General features: G+C 43.1%; 2 protein-coding genes across 2 annotated transcripts in view; one reads left to right on the top strand and one right to left on the bottom strand.

Moving 5' to 3' along the window:
• Positions 1–18,473, top strand: part of POM121 (POM121 transmembrane nucleoporin) — a 50,314-nt gene extending 31,841 nt beyond the window's left edge. The window contains exons 8-12 of the mRNA XM_068270098.1: positions 4,466–4,572; positions 4,687–4,789; positions 9,727–10,884; positions 16,932–17,012; positions 18,291–18,473. Coding sequence (XP_068126199.1) covers positions 4,466–4,572; positions 4,687–4,789; positions 9,727–10,884; positions 16,932–17,012; positions 18,291–18,370 — 1,529 coding nt within the window. The 3' untranslated portion in view covers positions 18,371–18,473. The remainder of the gene's footprint in view (positions 1–4,465; positions 4,573–4,686; positions 4,790–9,726; positions 10,885–16,931; positions 17,013–18,290) is intronic.
• NSUN5 (NOP2/Sun RNA methyltransferase 5) overlaps positions 18,290–20,706 on the bottom strand; it is a 42,518-nt gene continuing 40,101 nt past the window's right edge. The window contains exon 10 of the mRNA XM_068270099.1: positions 18,290–18,656. Within this exon, the coding sequence (XP_068126200.1) occupies positions 18,470–18,656 (187 nt within the window). The 3' untranslated portion in view covers positions 18,290–18,469. The remainder of the gene's footprint in view (positions 18,657–20,706) is intronic.

The raw sequence follows: 20,706 nt of genomic DNA, 5'->3' as shown, positions 1-20,706 counted from the left end.
TATCTCTATCTCTATCTCTATCTATCTCTATCTCTATCTCTATCTATCTCTATCTCTATCTCTATCTATCTCTATCTCTATCTCTATCTATCTCTATCTCTATCTCTATCTATCTCTATCTCTATCTCTATCTATCTCTATCTCTATCTCTATCTATCTCTATCTCTATCTCTATCTATCTCTATCTCTATCTCTATCTCTATCTATCTCTATCTCTATCTATCTCTATCTCTATCTCTATCTCTATCTATCTCTATCTCTATCTCTATCTATCTCTATCTCTATCTCTATCTCTATCTCTATCTCTATCTCTATCTATCTCTATCTCTATCTCTATCTCTATCTCTATCTCTATCTCTATCTATCTCTCTATCTCTCTATCTCTCTATCTCTATCTATCTCTCTATCTCTATCTATCTCTCTATCTCTATCTATCTCTCTATCTCTATCTATCTCTCTATCTCTATCTATCTCTCTATCTCTATCTCTATCTATCTCTATCTCTATCTCTATCTATCTCTATCTCTATCTCTATCTATCTCTATCTCTATCTCTATCTCTATCTATCTCTATCTCTATCTATCTCTATCTCTATCTCTATCTATCTCTATCTCTATCTCTATCTATCTCTATCTCTATCTCTATCTATCTCTATCTCTATCTCTATCTATCTCTATCTCTATCTCTATCTATCTCTATCTCTATCTCTATCTATCTCTATCTCTATCTCTATCTATCTCTATCTCTATCTCTATCTATCTCTATCTCTATCTCTATCTCTATCTATCTCTCTATCTCTATCTATCTCTCTATCTCTATCTATCTCTCTATCTCTATCTATCTCTCTATCTCTATCTATCTCTCTATCTCTATCTATCTCTATCTCTATCTCTATCTCTATCTATCTCTATCTCTATCTCTATCTATCTCTATCTCTATCTCTATCTCTATCTATCTCTATCTCTATCTATCTCTATCTCTATCTCTATCTCTATCTATCTCTATCTCTATCTCTATCTATCTCTATCTCTATCTCTATCTATCTCTATCTCTATCTCTATCTATCTCTATCTCTATCTCTATCTATCTCTATCTCTATCTCTATCTATCTCTATCTCTATCTCTATCTATCTCTATCTCTATCTATCTCTATCTCTATCTCTATCTATCTCTATCTCTATCTCTATCTCTATCTATCTCTATCTCTATCTATCTCTATCTCTATCTCTATCTCTATCTATCTCTATCTCTATCTCTATCTATCTCTATCTCTATCTCTATCTATCTCTATCTCTATCTCTATCTATCTCTATCTCTATCTCTATCTATCTCTATCTCTATCTCTATCTCTATCTCTATCTATCTCTATCTCTATCTATCTCTATCTCTATCTCTATCTATCTCTATCTCTATCTCTATCTATCTCTATCTCTATCTCTATCTCTATCTCTATCTATCTCTCTATCTCTCTATCTCTCTATCTCTCTATCTCTCTATCTCTATCTATCTCTCTATCTCTATCTATCTCTCTATCTCTATCTATCTCTCTATCTCTATCTATCTCTCTATCTCTATCTATCTCTCTATCTCTATCTCTATCTATCTCTATCTCTATCTCTATCTATCTCTATCTCTATCTCTATCTATCTCTATCTCTATCTCTATCTATCTCTATCTCTATCTCTATCTATCTCTATCTCTATCTCTATCTATCTCTATCTCTATCTCTATCTATCTCTATCTCTATCTCTATCTATCTCTATCTCTATCTCTATCTATCTCTATCTCTATCTCTATCTATCTCTATCTCTATCTCTATCTATCTCTATCTCTATCTCTATCTATCTCTATCTCTATCTCTATCTATCTCTATCTCTATCTCTATCTATCTCTATCTCTATCTCTATCTATCTCTATCTCTATCTCTATCTATCTATATCTCTATATATCTATATCAGTGGGAACATTAAGGTGTCTACACTCACTACGGAAGGCAATGACTGGTCCGTCAGACCCTCCCACTGGGCGGACTTTCAACCGACAGTGCGTGTGTACTCCAGATTGTCAGATATGCAAATGGTCTGTTACACAATGTGTGTGTATAGGTGCGTACACATGCACTACAAAGGGAAACGACTAGTCCGCCGGCAGCGGACTGATAAGGCTGTTCCTGAACGATCCGCTGACAGTGCTTACACACGCACTACTGTCTGCTGAAAGTCCGCCCAGTGGGAGGGTCTGACGGACCTTTTGGCTTCCGTAGTGCGTGTACGCACCTTTAGAGAACGCCTACCCTGCTATCTGTTTCATTCTTCACTGTTCAGCTTGCTGCTTCTCAGCCCTGATAAAATCCTCGACTGAGCATTCAGTCTGGCTTTGCTATGATTCCTGAGCAGAGCCAGGAGGGGGTGGGCTTGAAAAGGCATCACAGAAGTCAGACTCTGCTATAATGCTGGGTACACACTATGAGATTTTATAGTCTATTTACTGTCAGATCGATTATTTTCAACATGTCGATTTGCTTTCTGATCGGTTTCAGTTTTTATTTTTTAATAGGAAATCGATTAGAAAATGCTCATATATCGATCGGAAAGCAAATCGGACATGTTGGAAATCGATCTGACAGTAAACCGACCATAAAATCTCAGTGTGTACCCAGCATAATGATTACTAAGCAAAGCCAGACTGAATGCTCAGTCGGGGATTTTATTAGGGCTGATAAGAAGCTGGCTGAGCATTAGAGAAAACGCCTACCCTGCTCTGTTTTATTCTTCAATGTTCCCACTGATATATATGGTAAAATACATGAGGGTGCTTCGTCTCTGGTTCACTTTAACCAGTACACTATCCAGCTGATGCCAGGGTCAATCTACTCTGATCTGCAGTGTGTTTCAATAGCGCATTCTGGATCTGGTTTCAAGCCTTTAACCATTAGGCCTCATTCATACTGCACGAGTTTCCAGCCGCGTTTTGGAAACGCGTGCAGGAGGCCGACACGCACGACATCAGACAGTGCATAGAGTGCACTGTCTGATGTTCACACTGCATCCGTTCCAGACCTGTGCGGTCCGGGAACGCATGCTGCACACATTTTTTGCAAAAACTTGCGGCTGTCCCATTCACGTTTCAGTGATGGGATCAGCAACGCATACGAACGCGGATGGCATGCGTTGCATTCCGCAAGCATGGCCGTCCACGTTTTGTAATGTGAACGAGGCCTTAGACTGCCTCAGATGTCTATAGGTGTGAGTCTGCAGCGCATGTAAGCAAACCTTCTCAGCCACTGCCACAATGCTCTGCCACTTTTCTTTTTTCTTTTTTTTTTTTTTTTTTTTTCTTGAATTAGGCAAATAATTCTAAGTTGATGCAGAATCATGCAAATATTACTGCAGCTTGGAAATTGAATAATCCAATGCTTCCCTTGCAATATTTAAATCATTTTACATTTTCATAATTCTGTATCCTGGTAGATTTGAGCAAGAAATGGAACACCTTTTATATGCTCTGGCAGTCTATACTGCTAAAAGGGGTACCCATTAAGCCTTCAATCATATAAACTCGCATGAGGTCCATACAGCATGTACCCTGTAATGAAGTACCAAGTGTAAATCTAGCCAAAGGATGAATACTTTAAAACTTTTTGTTTTGCTTCACGATCTGCTTTCTTCTATCAGTTTAACAGCATGTCCTTTAGAAGACATAAGTGGGTATAATGGCCCCCAAATAACTTCCCTATATACCAGTTAGGGCTCGTCTCCACTAGTGCGGCGTGCGTCTCGCAGACGCATGCCGCACTGAGCGGGTGGGATCGCAGGCTAATCCCATGAGCCGTGCCATACACGGCTATGGGATTCGCAGCCTCCGTGGCGAATTCTGCGGGGGGGTTCCGGCCGAATCGCACCCGCAAGCGATTCCGCCGCGGCCCTGTCATCCCCTATGGCAGAGTTTCCCCATGCGAATCATGTGCAGGGAAACTCTGCAGAATTGCTGTAGTGGAAACGGGCCCTTAGTGAGCATGCCTTATAAATGGCCTTTAAGGTGAACCTGAGGTGAGTTGTATGGAGGCTGTCATTTGTTTCCTTTTAAGCATTACCTGTTGGCTGGCTGTCCTGCTGATCCTCTGCATCTAATGCTTTTAGCCATAGAGGCTGAACAAGCATGCAGAAGATCAGGTGTTTCTGACAATATTTGTCAGAACTGACAAGATTACCTGCATGCTTATTTCTGTTATTCAAACACTACCGCAGCCAAATAGATCAGCAGGACTTCCAGACAACTACTATTTAAAATGAAACCAATATAGCAGCCTCCATATCACTCTCTCCTTGGGTTCATTTTAACCCCAGTATAAACCTGTTCCCATAATTGGACAAGCTTTTGCATCTGGCAAGGTGACTCATTATTAGTGTTTGAGGGGGGGTGGCAATCTTAAACTTAATCTGAGATTTGAACTTTATCTCTGCAGCAAGCGAGCCACCTTCCGCAGCAAACTCTTCCTCGGAGAAAGGGAAACGGTTTCCTCGAGGGGAAAAGATGTTATATCTTATCTCTAAACGTGAGCCCTACAAGATGGTAAGCAAAGCAGACAAGCCAAGATGGTGGTTCGGTATACTTTTAATATTTGCATGCTACTATATAACACTTCTCCTTTTCTCTTTCTCTCTCCCCCCCCCCCCTTCTTCTCAGCCTGTTCCACATGATCCTGGGTTCTATGTCACAAAGGAAATGTATGACTCTGCAAGGAAGAAATCTTTTGAGAGACTGAATGAGTTACTCGGTGGAACAGCTGGTAAGGGCTAATTGATGTAATCTCTTCCGTGTTTTTTTTTTTTGTTTTTGTTTTTTCCCCCTCCTTTAAAGGAATCGAAAGGAATCGTTAGACCAAAAAAAAAAAAAGTTCACTTCACTTACCTGGGGCTTCTACCAGCCCCATGCAGCCTTCCTGTGCCCTCGTAGTCACTTGCTGCTGCTCAGGTCCCCCGCTGCCATCTAGTTTCATTTTTGCTGACCTTGGGGTCGGGCCGCCACACGTAAATTTGCACGCATTCCCGCTGGTGCATGAAGCTATCGCGGACATTAACACATACATTTTTACACGTTAGTGGTGCAAAGTGTAAATTATTTTTTCTGCAAAAGTTCGCAAACAGGCGAATTGACATAGACTTCAATGGGCAGGCGAATTTTAAGAACCTATAGGGACTGTTTCTGGCCACAAAAGTGATGGCAAAGTTGTTTCAAGGGGCCTAACGCCTGGACTGTGGCATGCCTGAGGGGGGTCCATGGCAAAAGTCCCACCAAAAATTACGTAGTTGATGCAGAGTTGTGTTAATCTCTAAGGCTACTTACACACCAAGACGTTGTGTTTTAGGGGACGTTATGGTCGCATAACGTGCCCCTAACGCAACGTATGATGGTGTTGAAGTTGGACATCAGATTGAGCTGCATTATGCAGCTCTCAAAGCAGCCGCTCCAGGTCATAGGAAGTCCGGATCATTTTAAGGATTCGGATCATTTGAATCGGATCATTGAAAAGATCCGGATCTTTGAACCGAATCATTTGAATCATTTTACTAGGGAAGCAGACTGGGTGAAATGATTAGCAGGACAGGACTTTCCCTGCACTGTATATTCCTGTTTCTTCCAGACATCCACTGTGAACCGAATCTTTCATTGTGGTGATCCGGATGATTCGACTCATAAAAAAGATCCGGATCAAATGAACGATTCGTTCATGATCCGGACAACACTACAGTCCCACCATGAGTCTCTGCAGTGCAGTGAATATTAATTAGCCATGTGGCTGGCTGCAGAGGAGGAGGGGAGACCTCCTCCAACATTATTGAGCATGTGCAAACAGTCTAACGTGGCTTAGCCCAGTATAGCGTACAGCATGCAGCACTTTGTTTTTAACGTGCTGTGTTACAATGTAACGCAACGTGTTACTGTGAACAGCAACATTGATTTTACAGTGCTGTGAGTTAGGCTGCGTTACTGGCTGCTGTAACGTGGGACTTTTAACATCCCACTGTGAAACCAGCCTAAGGGTTAGAAATCAGAGTACATTCCTAAATTTGTGGAATTAAGTGCTTTAAAACGTAAAGCATGCATACATGGCAATTGGGTAGTGTAAGGGTTCGGCCCAGTTCACACTGATGGACGAATCGCTATTTAAAATACCACAAAGCGCTTTAGTGATAACGTCAGGTGAGCAAATCATTGTTTTTTACTAGTTGACACCTCCAGGACATAAATGTTAGTCCTCTCGGCGGCAATCTTTATGTAGTGGCTACTGTGCTTGTGTGCATGTTGGCGGGAGTGCAGGCGATCGCGGGTTTTCCAGCCCCTATGGTCGGGCTGAGGTAGTTTAAATGACAAATGACCCAAAAAAAAAACCTGATTCTGCATTGAGGCCTTATACAGGGGGCAGCAGTGGATACTAGATGTCAGTAGTGATGGTAAAGGATTATTGGGTTATGGTCGGTGCACTTCAAGGACCAGCAGACCTGTCTCCAACAGCTAACGGGGGGGGGGGGGGGGGGGAAGAGAAAACAGCCCTCAGAAGGGTTAACTACTGTAGCACTAAGCACTGACTACACCTGTCTGCAATAGTTAAAGTGCACTGTGTGGACACAATGCATCAATATCACAACAGAGCCTTTAGAAGGGCTCTGTTTTGATGTAGATGGTGGATTGGTACTGTAGCAGCAAGAAACTCCACTGGGGACACAGTGTTTGACTCCATTATAATGTATAGGGGGCGAGTCCTCTGATGGGATGAATGTGAACACGCATTTTTTTCTCCATGAACTATTCGCCGGGAGAACGGTTTGTGCCATCTCTAGTGTTTTCACCCCTGCAGGGGGACAAGAAAGCGCCACGCTTGGGCGATCCTGCAAGCTGCACCTAGTTTCCAGGAATAAATGAGAACTGAAATTGGGGGATTGAGCACTGTGAAATGGAATTTGTAACCTTTATTTACATTGGCAGAGTATTTAGGGAAAGTGCTAGCGATTTAAAGACCCCTCTAAATGCTCAGAAAAAGTGCTCAAGTGGGTTCCAGGCCTTAAACTTGGTAAGGCTGTTGCATGATTGCACTTGCCACTAGGGATGATCAATAATAATCATACTTCTGAGTTTATGTAAATCTATATATACATATATATGTATATAAATATAATTTTTTTTAAGCAAATACATGCAGCTTGAAAATGGTGGACTAAGTCCCACCCAGGTTTAAATTGGTCTATTTTCAAGCTGCATACATTTGCATAAACTTGGGAAGTATTTGCATATTATTGATCATCCTCATCCCCACTTGCCACTTCTTGCAAAATGATGTATCTCCTGCTAACTGGCTCCTAAACCTGACGCTCCAGCAGTGCTGTGATCAACTGTCGTGCAGCTTTTTTTTTTTTTTTTTTTTTTTTTTCCCCCCATCCTCAGAACAGTACACCTGTTCATGATGTCATTGCATCAACCTGCTTATAATGGCACTGCTGTTAAGACTTATCCAGTGTAATGATCGCTCTTGCATGCCTCACATTTGGCCACTGCAACATATGAGGACACTAGATAGAATGACCAAGTTGGCACCTGGCTGAAATGGTCCTATGTTTAACAACTTTGTGCCATGGGTGAAGGGGTCAAATGCATGCGCTACCTTGTTGCGCATGCACAATTGCTTTAGTCTAATAGTTGTACTTGTTTGTATAAGTGCTCTATTGCACTGAAGGTGCATAAGTGCTTTTATAAATGTCCATTTTGCAGGAAGTGGTTAACTTGGGATTCTTGGATCTGTGTGTTGTGTGAAACTTTTCTTGTAGTGTGAACTGTATAATACAGCCTCATTTCTGAAATGAAGTTAGAATTTGTGCTTCAGATATATTTTTATTTTTTTATTATTTTGTAGGTGTTTTTGTGACCGGCATATCGTCACAATAGTGCCCAGGGGCAAAGTATACATGAAATACAGGTAGTCCCTGGCTAACGAACGAGATAGGAACTGTAGGTTTGTTCTTAACTTGGAACATTGTGCCATCTCTGTCCCCTGTACCGCCTCTGCACCCCCCCCCCCCCCCCCCCCCGTACCTCCAGTGTCCCATCTGCCCTCTGTACCTGCTTTTTAAAAGGCCATTTTTTTCTTGCTTTTTGAGAAAAATCGATCAGTCCAATTTGAGAATTTTTTTTATTTTTTACTTCCGACGGAAACACCGAATCCATGCCGTTCATGTTTGCGGGTCGTTTGTAAGTCAGTGACTTCCTGTAAACATACATCTAGCTTCAACATATCTGGAGATTGTGTGTGTGTGTGTGTGTGTGTGTGTCTGCCTGAAATAATAAAGGTTACTTCAATCTGACAAGTGCGGACCTTCCCTTCTGTACTGCGTCCTTTGGTCTTGCTAACCTGGATCGAGCACTGCAGTGGAAGTGGTGGAGTGGAGCTGTGTTCACTTTGCAAATTGAACGTCTGCCTGAAATAGTTACACAGGAACTGCCACTTACATACCTGACGTTTAAGGGCTCTTTCACACTAAGATGTTGCGTTTGATGCAACGTTAAGGTCGCACAACGTGCCCCTAACGCGGCACATGTAGTTTATGAAACTGGACGCTATTTTGCACTGCGATGTCTCTTGGTGCGCCTTTTTTGTCGCATACTGATGAATGAAACCGGCGCATGTGTTACATTTAAAAAAAAATAAAAAATTACTGAGCATGTGCAACACACAACGCAGCAAATGTATTGCTAAATGCACTGTGTGTGTGTGTGTGTGTGTGTGTGTGTGTGTGTGTGTGTGTGTGTGTGTGTAGACTTAATATTGCTGTGCGTTAAAACCTTTTCTAGCGTGCGACTTTAACGTCGCACTGTGAAAGGCCTAAAGGTGGCCATACACTTATAAATTTGCAGCAGATTCGGCCATCAGATTTCTGTTAGATGCCTGTCAAATCTGACAGGAATCTATCTGTGCCGCACTAGGAACAAATTTCCAATAATTTCAGAATGAAATCTTTTGGAAATATTTCAATGCAACTCTATATGGGCCATCGATCTGCTGCCATCGACCTAGATTTTTCATCCTGTCAGATCAAATCAATTGAAATCTGTTGCAAATCTATTTTTGATGGCATTCATTTCCATTCGATCCTATTGAATTGCTTGATGGCCGAAATCTACCAGTGTATGGGTCCCTTAAAGGGTCTCCGAGCTCTGAATAAAAACGAAATTGGTACTCACCTGGGGCTTTCTGCATCCCACTGTAGGTTGGGAGGTCCCACGGCTTCCATCTGGCTCTTCTCCCAGGGCCTGGTCAGAAATGGCTTCCTGGCGGCGCTGGGCGAAAAAGGGAAGGGGGGGGGGGGTGGGGTTGTTTCATGCCAAACCAATATTTGGGCAATCTGTACTGATTGATAATTGGCAATGCTAGGTAGGGCCAGTCCTCTGTCTATATTTTTGCTTTTGTATAAGGTTTGTGCTTTCACCCTTGGCTTAGTTTCCCTCCAGATAAAGGAGGTAAGTTAGGGGAGGGGGAGTACATTTTTGATATGCGAAACAATTGAAAAAAAAAACCTCCAAGATTTATCTCATTTGGGTCCGTTCCAAAGCACATCCTCACTGTTTTCTGTCCCACCTGTGAGGGTTTCAATCCCAGGTGTCTCAACATGTTTGTTTTTGTTTGAAAGTAGCCTCCAGATTTTGGTTTTAAATATAATTTTTTATTTTTTTCAGCTCCAGCACAGACTGTAAATACAAGCCCGGTCAATAAAAAGGTCTCTGTATCACCTGCTTTGTCTTCACTAGAACCAGCCAATTCTGCCATCAGTTCCCTCACCACCTCTTCCCTACCTGCTCCTGCAATTACAGAAGTTTTTAATAGTGCACCCCCTCCACCATATGACAATCCACAGCCCAAGTCAGAGCCTCCGCAGACCAGCTTGCTTCAGATTCTTACCAAACCTCTGGAAAATGATTCACATTCTGGCTTTAAACCAATTTTCCCTATGGTTTCCCCAGTTACTTCCTCAAGTGGGATGATGACTACGGCTACTGCTCCCACAACAGATACTTTTAAACCAATATTTGGAGATAGTAGTAGTCTGTCAACTCAGAGCTCGAGCACCGTCAAACCAATATTTGGAAGTTCTACAGCCCAGCAGCCAGCTTCGTCTTTCACATTCCAAATGGGTTCTACAACTTCTGCTGCCATATCTCTGCCTGGCTTCTGTGCTGTGACCACCAGTGCACCTGTTAGTGCAATCATTGCCCCTAAGCCTTCTTTGGCTCCCCCCATCTCTAGCATAGGCGGCACCACGAACACCTTAGCGTCTCTGTTTCCATCAGCAGCAGCCGCCACATCCACTAGTGGAACCGCTTCTGCTCCTGTAAACTCTCTTCTGGTAAGCAGTGCACCAGCCGCAACCCAAGCAAAACAGTTTGTTTTTGGGCAGACCACTACCTCACAAGCTACACCTGGCTTGAATGTGTTTAGCAGTATCCAGCCTGCTTCAGTGTCTGCACCCCAACAGTCAGCACCATCCCAGCAGTCCTCGTTATTTGCATTTAACACTTCTGCATTTACAGCTCCGGTTTCCTCAAATTCTTCTGCTCCCATTGCAAACTCTGGAACATCTACCTCTGGTTCATCTAACATTCAGCCTACGTTTGGAGGTTTTGGAACGAACAGCAACCCTGTAACGAACTTGTTTGCATCAAAACATATTGCTTCTGCGGTAAACTCTAGTGCTCCATCTTTTTGCACAATTAATGCAACTCCTACCCAAAATTTTAATTTTGGGAACTCTTTGGCTCAAAATAATGTTATCCAAAATTCAAGCACACCTCTGGCCTTTGGAGCGCAAGGAACATCTGAGAATGAACTTTCTTTTGGTGAGTGTATCTTTGCAATGTGTGTTTAAGTTCTGCTCTGTGGCCAGGCAAAGCAAATTGCTGCCTCAGTGTGGTGCTGCTGCAGAGATTACTTTAATCACTTATTTCCACAGTTGGAAGAATGCCACAATCTTAATATGGATGTTTTCAAGGGGTTATCTAAATGTGGCTTTGTAAAATGAATGTAGTCTGAAGATATCTGATCAAATGTGCACAAGTTTTGTAATGCTAATGAGACAATCTGTAGACACTAAAGTTACTCCAGGGCTTGTGGTTGAAGTAAGACATAAGTAGTAATTACACAATCCTTAAAGAGAGCCTGAAACTGAAGTAAATAATTTTATTTTTAATATACATACTTGAGGCTTCTTCCAGCCCATTCCATGCAGATTGCTCCCTCACCATCATCCTCTGCCTGCTGAATCTTCTCAAATTAGCCACATAGTCTTCCAGTCTGCTGCAAAAGTGCAGTCCCATCCCGCTCCCAACTGTGGGAGCGCACGCAGCCGGACTGGGAATGCGCTGACTAGAGGACTTTTCTGGGCCGCTTTAGAAGATCCAGGAGTCGGAGTAGGGCGACGAGAGCGACTAGCCTGGAGGAAGCCGCAGGTATATTAAATTTTTAAAGTATATTAACTTTGTGGGAGCCGTGGAGCCCTGTCAGAGTACAGCAGACCACAAACTGCCTAATAAGTTGGCCTCCATCACTCAGTACTGTCATCATTGCAGATTACTCAGCAAGCTCATAATGAACCAGAGTTCCTAGGTGTGTAAGGGGCTACAAAGGACCAAAAAGCCTCCTAACTAAAATGTTAATCAAAACAAGTTTGCCTTCTTATTGCAGAGCCACAATAGTTCAAATTGCTTCTGTATTAAGCTGACACATTGTATTCCAGTGGTTCTGGAGGTGTGGCTCGCTTGGTGACAACACAGGATAATTTGCATATTCAGCATCGATACATTGTGGGAGACACCTCCATATGCTCACTCCAATCTGAATAATCGCAAATACCTTCTGTTTTTAACCACTTGAGGACCAGAGGTTTCTATACCTTAGTGACCAGGCCATTTTTTTTTTTTTTTTACAATTCTGCTCTTCACTACTTTAATGATTTATTGTTCGGTCATAGTTCCCCCCCCCCCCCCCCCTCCACTAAATTACATACATATGCCTATGGTAGGGATTAGCTTGTTACCCCATCAGAAGGACAGTTAGTGACAAGACCATATACTCTGTACTGTGCAAGATGTCAGCGCTATATAAATGTTTAATAAATAAACAGCCCACTGATCGGCCGCTGGCAGGCTGATTGCTAGTGTTCCCTGTGTGCAGTGACATGAGCTGCCATCAAATTATGTTCCTTGCAAGATGACTCATATGGCGTTGCTGAGGGAAAACTGCCACTCTGAGGCTGCCAATCTGTTAGGTGGGCGCTGAGAGGTTAAGGCAAACTTTTGTCAGTACTGCCAGTGATTTGTGCTGGATGGTTGCTGGTTGGTTGAGTTCCAGATAACCGGCATTCTACTGTATTTTCAGAGTAAATTAAAACCTACTTTCCCTGGATTGCAAAAAAAATGCTATGGAGTTTCCTACCACTAAAAGTACTCCTGTTCCTATAATAAGTCACTTTACAAAAAATTCTAAAAATTATGCAGTTATTAGGAATGGCCAATGATATGCATATGATTCCCAAATATATATGGAATTATGCTCATTTATGTAGCTTGAAAACCAGTTCAATTCCGAGGCTTGTTTTCAAGCTGCATAAAATTAGAATAAATTGCATCATGTAGACCAGGGGTCTCAAACTCAATTTACCTGGGGGCCGCAGGAGGCAAAGTCAGGATGAGGCTGGGCCGCATAAAGAATTTCTCAAAATTCCCTCAGCCCCCCCCCCCCCCCCCCCGCATTGATTTTTATATCAAAATCACACTGAAGCAAACTATTTTGCCTATTTTACCTTATAGTTCGCTTCAGTGCTCCCATTACAAGTAATCCGCCGTGTCCCCGCCGCAAAACGAGGGCTGCAGAGCCCCCAAATCGCCCGGGGGGCAATCCGCCGGCATTTCCTGGAAGGGGCAAAGCTTTCAGCTTCAGCTCTGCCCCTCCTGACGTCAATCGCAGCGCATCGCCGCCTCTCCCGCCCCTCTCTGTGAAGGGAGAGAGGGGCAGGCAGAGGCGGCGATGCGCCGCGATTGACATCAGGAGGGGCAGAGCTGAAGCTGAAAGCTCTGCCTCTTTCAGGAAATGCGGGCGGATTGTCCCCCGGGCGATTTGGGGGCTCTGCAGCCCTCGTTTAGCGGCAGGGATGTGGTGGATTACTTGGGAGCACTGAAGCGAACTATAAGGAAGCTTTTGCCGGCGAGGGCCACAAAATATTGCATCGAGGGCCGCAAATGGCCCGTGGGCCGCGAGTTTGAGACCCCTGATGTAGACAGTCCCTTATTTCAAGAGACACTGAAGTCTCGTTTGTTACCTACCGTAGTTTTGTTCTTCATCCTTCAGCAATAAATTCTAAGCTGAATCTCATCCCTGTGGCAGAATGAGTTATAGCCCTGAAAAGTTCCAGGGCTTGCATAATTCTGCTTCCTAGTAGAGGCAGAGATTTGCCCAGTAGCTCTGCCTCTACTCCAGTCAATCTCTGCCTCTCCCCGCCCCTGTCTTCTTTCACTGAGGGGTGGGGAGAGGCGGAGATTGACTGGATAAGAGGCAGCTACTGTGCAAAGTCTTGCCTCTGCAGGGCGTAGATTTTGCTGCCAGGTAAAGTCATAGAATGTTGCAGGTCAATTTCAGGGCTATAAATATCTTTCTACCGTGGGGATGAGGCGATTCCGCTTTAGAATTTATTGCTGAAGAACTAAATGAGGTAAAACAAGACTTCAGTTTTTTTTTAACCTGGGATTTACTGGACTGTAAACTGTCCCATGCCCTTTTTCCTGTAAGCCATAATTTGCATATAAGACTCTTGTTGATTGAAAGTATGTAACATAAAAGGTGTTTGCATCTGCTTCTAAGCTTTGCAGTAATGAATCTTAATGCAGCTTTAAAATGCTTAACAAAACCAAGCTCCTGGCCAGGAAGTGGACACCCTACAATGTTCTCCCAAAGCTCTTTTAGCCGGATGCTTCACCTGAACAATTTTGGTGAGCTGTCATCAGCTTGCCTCCTCCTCCTATGCTGTAAGCAGAATTTGTGCCACCTTCATTCACCTAGCTACTTTTTCATGCCACCAGGTTGGAGAAAATTTCTGGGGAGAGCACTGCTTTACTCTGCTGCCCATCCTGGCCTGTTATTGCTAACAGGAATGTGTCAGAACATTATCTGTATAAGATTAACCGGAGACCCATGTATATCAGCCAGGTTCTGGTATTCTAGAAAAGGCAGAGGCATCTTTCTGGTTCTGATAAAATTTCAGGGCTATTTTTTTCTGTCAGGGGTGATATGCACCAGAACCCAGCTGATACTGGTGTTTAGGAAAACTTATAAACAGTGTGTTGGGACAGTCTAAGCATCAGCATACCTCTATTTAAAGTGCATCTCTGGTTTACAGCAAAATCCCAAGTTTTTTCTTTTTATGCAGAGTAGCTGTTAAATAGAATTGGAAAAAACTAGTCCTGGGTAGGAGTACATGTAGAGGGTGCAGACAGGAACAAACATCCATCATGCCCTAGGCAACCTAAAGGTAATCTTACACTGGTTGATAGCCACCAGATTGACCCAACAGATGGATCAGTCTCTGATCAGAGAAAAATCTATTGGCTGCACACAGATTTTGAATTGACTTCAGCATGAAATCTATTCAAAACCTGTGGAGCTGCTGCCGCTTGCCTCGCCGCTCCCAAACCTCCCATTTGGGCTCTCCTGGCCAGCAGCAATAATCTCACCTGTCTGCTGACGCAATTTCCAGGGTCCTGCACTGTCAGTTTTTCTGGAGTCTTCTTTACTTCCTGCCCTGTCCTGTGGCATGCTGAAGTTCAGAGGACATTAAGAAGGCCAGCTGGAAAAAGTGACAGCACTGACCTGGGGACTTGCGTCAGCAGTACAGGTGAGATTATTGCTGCGAGTAGTTGCCAAATCGAATGCCGTTAGTGACACGCTCCCAACCCACCGGTAATTTGAACAAAATGTTCTATCTGAATCGACTGATAATCAGATGAAACATCTACCAGCGATTTTCACAGATTTGATCAAACCTGCTGTATGTTGACGGGAAATAGAGCTAGTGTATGGGTACCTTAAAGACTCAAGCGAGTCTAAAAGCGTGTGATTACTGTAAAGTATTATAGATGGTGCTAAACCGCTGCACCCCCGTGGCAAAATATGGGGGGGGGGGGTTATACCTGCCAAATCCCCTCTCCTAACTCTGGGGAGCACTTCCTAATGAGGCAGAGCTTATGGTTATGGCTGTAGCTCTGCATCTTAGCGCGTCAATCCCCGGTGATCGCCACCTCTCCCTGCCCCTCTCAATCTACCTTCACAGAGAGGGGTGGGGAGAGGCGGAGATCAGCGAGGCAATTGATGTGCATGGAGGCAGAGCTGCAGCCATAAGCTCTGCCTCCATGAGCAGCAAAATCCACGACCAAGAAAGTCAGGGATTTGGGAGGGTATAAACACTCTGTTTTTGCTGCGGGATAGCGGCGGTTTAGCACTATAGTGCTTTACAGTAATCACATGCTTTTAAACTCTCTCCAGTCTCTTTAAGAGTGATGTGCAGGAGATCTGAGTTCTAGTAGATATTACTCAATTTGATCTGAACCAGGTTTACAGGTGATAGACAACCCTCTATGTGCAATGTACACAATTTTCAGATTAACTGCTATGCAGGGAGTGCATATGGAGAGTATAGCACCACTGATGTTAAATTTGATGTTGACGCTACAAAAGTCATACAAATTAATTGACTTAAATGAGCTAAGAGCTTGAAAATAAATGTAGAATTGGTATGGGGATTGACAATGGTAACACTCAAATGTACTTTTAAATAGTGCATATAAAATTAGTATTTGTAATGTACTAAACTATTTGCTATATGAATGTCACATTGCATAATAGCTCAGCTGGATGTTGCAGTAGTGACTAGTGAAATGCAATGAGATGCAAATAAGGATTATGCAACTTGTGTGAAAATGGACCAAATTCCACCTTTGCAGGGTTTGTTTAGTCCATTTTCAAGTTGCAGAAATGTGCATCTCATCGATTAGTGACAACTCATGGGGCTTAAGTCTTATGCTGGGAATATGAGTTTTTTTTCTCAGCAAATTTTACTTGCAGGTTGTCTGTCTTAATTTTCATCCAGTTCTGAGAATCAATCAGAAAAACGATCAAAATCAGATCGGACATGTGGGAAATTATCAAGCTAAAAAACTCATGATGTATTCCCAGCATTACAGCAATATTTATATGATGCTTGTGCACACAATTGCATATCCTTTTATTGTAGAAATGGGGTTTAATCTACAAAAATGAAATAAACTAACAAATTACTGTAAATTGGATAATGAGCCCTGCCTGTTCAAAATACCACTGCCTGAAGAGGCCCGAAGATGCAGCCGGTGGGAGATTTGAATGGGGACCTAGCGGTGGAATGAGTTTATAGCTCTGCACAATATGCATTGATAAACTGCTTAAGGTCAGAAACTCACTAGGAGCAATTTGTAATCGATAGTGATTTGACAAAGCTAATGCAGTGTTATGGGGATTTTTATAAAATCCCGTCACTCAAGTGGGATCATACTCATAGCATTACATTAGCAAGAGTTTTTTTTGTTTTGTTTTTTCTAATCTTAAAGCATTCAGAAAATTGTTCTTAGTGGGTTTCTGGCCTAAATTTATGCACCTTGAATTTGACCACTCCAATTCAAAACTGCATAAAAATGTTAACTCTGTTGAAGTTGACAGTTCTCAATGACACCTGCTCTGTCAGCTATAGTTTGTGCATAGATCTTTGGATCATGTGACCTTCTTACCAAGGGATTTTTTTTCTCCTTTTGAGAAAATCTAATATATGAAGGGGGTAGAGTACTGAATGGCATTTTTCTTATTTCAGTTTCTCAGTTTGGCCAGAGCTCTCCTGCTGCACCCATCCCTTTTTCAATCTCTTCACCAGCCAGTACTGGTTCTCCATTTGGTAAGTTTCTGCAATTGGCCTGAAGAGTTTCCTGTAAGTAGAAACCTAATCCTCAAACACTGGGAGATGCATATGCGGATCCTCTTTTCTCTAATTTGAGGCCGAATACATCCCACTAAAAATGTTATTGCAATTCATTAGTCCCCTCTTAGACCTTGTTTACATTGTGTTCCGTTCGCGTTGGGTGTTGACTTTTTTTTTTTTTGCTATTCCCTGTGCTTGGGTGTTTTAAGCGCTTTTCCAGAGCATTTTTTAATTCCCTCCTTGATGCAAGTCAGGAAGTTAACTCTTTGACCCGGAAAAGAATACAATGTATTCAACGCAATCTATGCACAAAGCAATTTGTGAGCATTTTACATTTTTCCTATACCTTCCATTGAGGCGATCTCCTCAAAACAGGTACAAGCAATTCTTTGCTGAGCAGATTGGAAACTAACCGCTCAAATGTGAACGCTCTCGTAGGGCATCATTGCACAAGCATTTTTAAAAAGGGCAAAAACGCCCCTAGTGTGAAGGAGTTATCCTCTATTCCTAATTAACTTCAGGTTTCCCACCCAGATCTTACTTTCCTAATGGGATGTTCTGGAAAAAACTATACCTGAAGTATACTGAGGGGGGGTATACACACTTTAGCCAATCTGTTAGGCAGTCCTGGGGTTGCTGCCACGGCTATGCCCATTGGCGTTACGCGGTCGGCTAGTAGTTAATTAGCAGTTGCCTGGCAGTCCTGATTTAGCTGCAGTAGTGGCTGAATCGCACCTGAAGCAAGCATGCAGCTAATCCAGTCTGACTTCAATCAGAGCACCTGATCTGCATGCTTGTTCAAGGGCTGTGGCTGAAAGTATTAGACACAGGATCAGCAGGAGTCAGACATCTATTTAAAAAAAAAAAAAAATCCATATCCTCAGTTTGGGTTCCCTTTAAGTCGTCTTCCTGTTCTCTGAGAAGGGGGGGGTGTAGCACTCTGTCACATGACAGAGGGCAATCTCAGCCTAGAGACAGACTTCTATCTCTGCAGAGATGGCTGCTGCAGCTGGATTGTAGGGAGGTGGGTGATTGAGGGCTCCACTGTCCCCTCCTTTCTGTATTCATAAGTACAGCTTGGGGTTACTGCTAATTACAGTGAATAGTAACATTCTTTCCCTGTGAGCTAAACTTCGTAATAACCGGCAAAGTGGGATAAAGATTAATCTTCTGTAATAGGGGTGTGGGGTTTGTGGTTTTTTTTTTTTTGCCCTTGTACTTCTCTAAATGCCCTTTCTCCTCTTCCATTCCAAGGTAACTTCAAGACCGGTGTGACAACAAAACCTTCAGGAGCACGACAGAGGGTACTGGCACGACGGCAGCGGAAAAAATAAAGGGAAACTCAGTTGGAAAGTGCCCATTCTCAATTTTTTATTATTATAAATCGCGTTAACAGGTTGCCAAAAATATATGTATTTTACAAAGTTCCACCATTAAGATTTGTTTGTTTTTTTCTTTTTCCTTGCTTTCTTAGAGCCATTAGTATCCGCCTTGGTATCTTCTGCCTTCCTTTTCAATGGAAGCTGCAAATTGTCTGTCTTCAAACCGCAATTCTGCTTCTCATCTAAAGCAGTACTTATGTTGAAATCTCCAGAGCCTTGTTCTTCACACTTCATGTAACTGTAACAGAAACGGCAACAAATTTAACAAATAGGATGTACAAGAAACATATTTTACCTTAACGTGAACCTGAACTTATACACCCTGTGTGTATTTAGAGAGTTTAGCCTGTTTAGAGAAATGAGGGAGAATTAAGCTGGCCATACAGTGGCCTGATTACCTGCAGATCGACAGCAAATTCTATCACTGGGATCGCATCTGCTGTCAAATAGTTTGCGCTAAACCCACCCGACCGATTGATTTCCTCCTGATATCAATCGGTCCGTCGATTGCGCCATGCGGGAAACTACCGGCGATCGCCCGCGGGTAGGGAGCGTGTAACTTGCGGCGTACGATTCGGGGCCTTTCAACGCAGGTATACATTACCTAAGGCTGGCTCCCGGGCATCCCATCTATCACTGCTCCTGTCATGGCATCTCCGGCATCCTCGTATAACTTCCGCTGTCGCAACAGTGGAAGTACAAAGAGAGTGCTCTATTTGAATTTCCGTTGTCACTGGTGTGATAGCGTAAGTTATATGCGAATGCCGGAGGTGCCACATGACTGGGACAGCACGCCCGGGAGCCAACCTCAGGTAATGTATGCTGGGGGGGGAGGAGACAGGCGGCAGCTCAGCAGAGTGTGAATCGGTTTCAGGCTGAAATTGATTCACAATCTGTTTGCAGTAAAGGCAGCCATACGATCCCCTATCTGATCAGAGAGGGATCTGTCGGTTGATCTGATGGCAAATCGACCAGTGTATGGCTACCTTTAATCAAACTAAGCTGGTCTCTCCCCAGTGTCACATAAATCAGGAAGTAGAAAGTACAAATTTTAGGATTTGTATCCGGTGTAACTTTTTGTTTAAAAGTTGTTATGCTGTTGCATATCTTTTAGAGCAGAGGACGTTCTAACTTCAGGTCCACTTTAAAGGAAATCTTAAGTGACAGTAAGACTGAGGATTCTTCCAGCCCCCTGTAGTCCTTCAGAACCCTTGCTGTCCTCGGTCTGCTCCATTGTGTTACCAGGAGCATTCTGCACATTTGCAGTTGCAAGTCTTATGAACTGCAGCACAACCAAGCACACGAGGACAGCGAAGGACTACAGCAGTGATGGCTAACCTTGGCACTCCTGCTGCGGAGGAACTACAATTCCAATAAATCATTGCAATACACTCACAGCTCTAAGCATAACTGAGGCAGAGGCATGATGGGATTTGTAGTTTTGTCACAGTGGGAGTGCCAAGGTTGGCCATCACTGGACTACAGGGTCTGGATGAAGCCTCCAGGTACTTGTCACTTAACTCTAGGATGAGGGGTAGCCACCCCTGGCTAAGGCAAGGGGGGAGCGCATTGTAGACACACTTCATTCTCAGCAGAGGTGGTCAATTGGACTCAGCAGTTTTATCTTTATCTAGCATGTGTACAGGGCTAAAGCCAGCTGTTACAAGAGGGATATGGAGGCTGCCATAATTTCCTTTTTAGCAATACCAGTTGCCTGGCTGTCCTGCTGATCATCTGCCTCTAATGCTTAATACACACACCATACAATTTTCAGTAATGCTGGCTACACGATAATTTTCTGGCTGATATACTGTCAGATCGATTATTTCCACCATGTCCTATTTGCTTTCCGATTGATTTTCTTATTTAAGTGCACGGACATCAATCGGAAAGCAAATCTGACATGTTGGAAATCAATTTGACATTAAATCAGCCAGAAAATCTGTGTACCCAGCAGAAGATTTACCTGCCAGATAATTTCCAACATGTTATGCTGGGCATACACTGCATGATAATGCGCGATATGTGTGCGAATCGATCCCTGCTTGTCCCCGCCGGCGCTCCTTATCAGCCGCTCTATTTCCCCACTCGCGGGGATAGAGCGGAGAATCTTATCTGGCAGGTCATTGGACCTGTCTAATATCAATTGAGCCATCAGTGGCTTGATAAGGATACTACTGCCAGTGTATGCCCAGCATAAAGGTGCCCATACACGTCAGATTGGTAGCAGATAGATAAGAAATGCATCTGATGATCTATCTGATGTGTTTTTAGAACATTTTTTACCA

Source organism: Hyperolius riggenbachi, chromosome 2 (assembly GCF_040937935.1).
Source record: "Hyperolius riggenbachi isolate aHypRig1 chromosome 2, aHypRig1.pri, whole genome shotgun sequence".
Lineage (NCBI taxonomy): Eukaryota > Metazoa > Chordata > Amphibia > Anura > Hyperoliidae > Hyperolius > Hyperolius riggenbachi.
The sequence above is the reverse complement of the archived record's forward strand: the minus strand, read 5'-3'. Positions and strand labels throughout refer to the sequence as shown.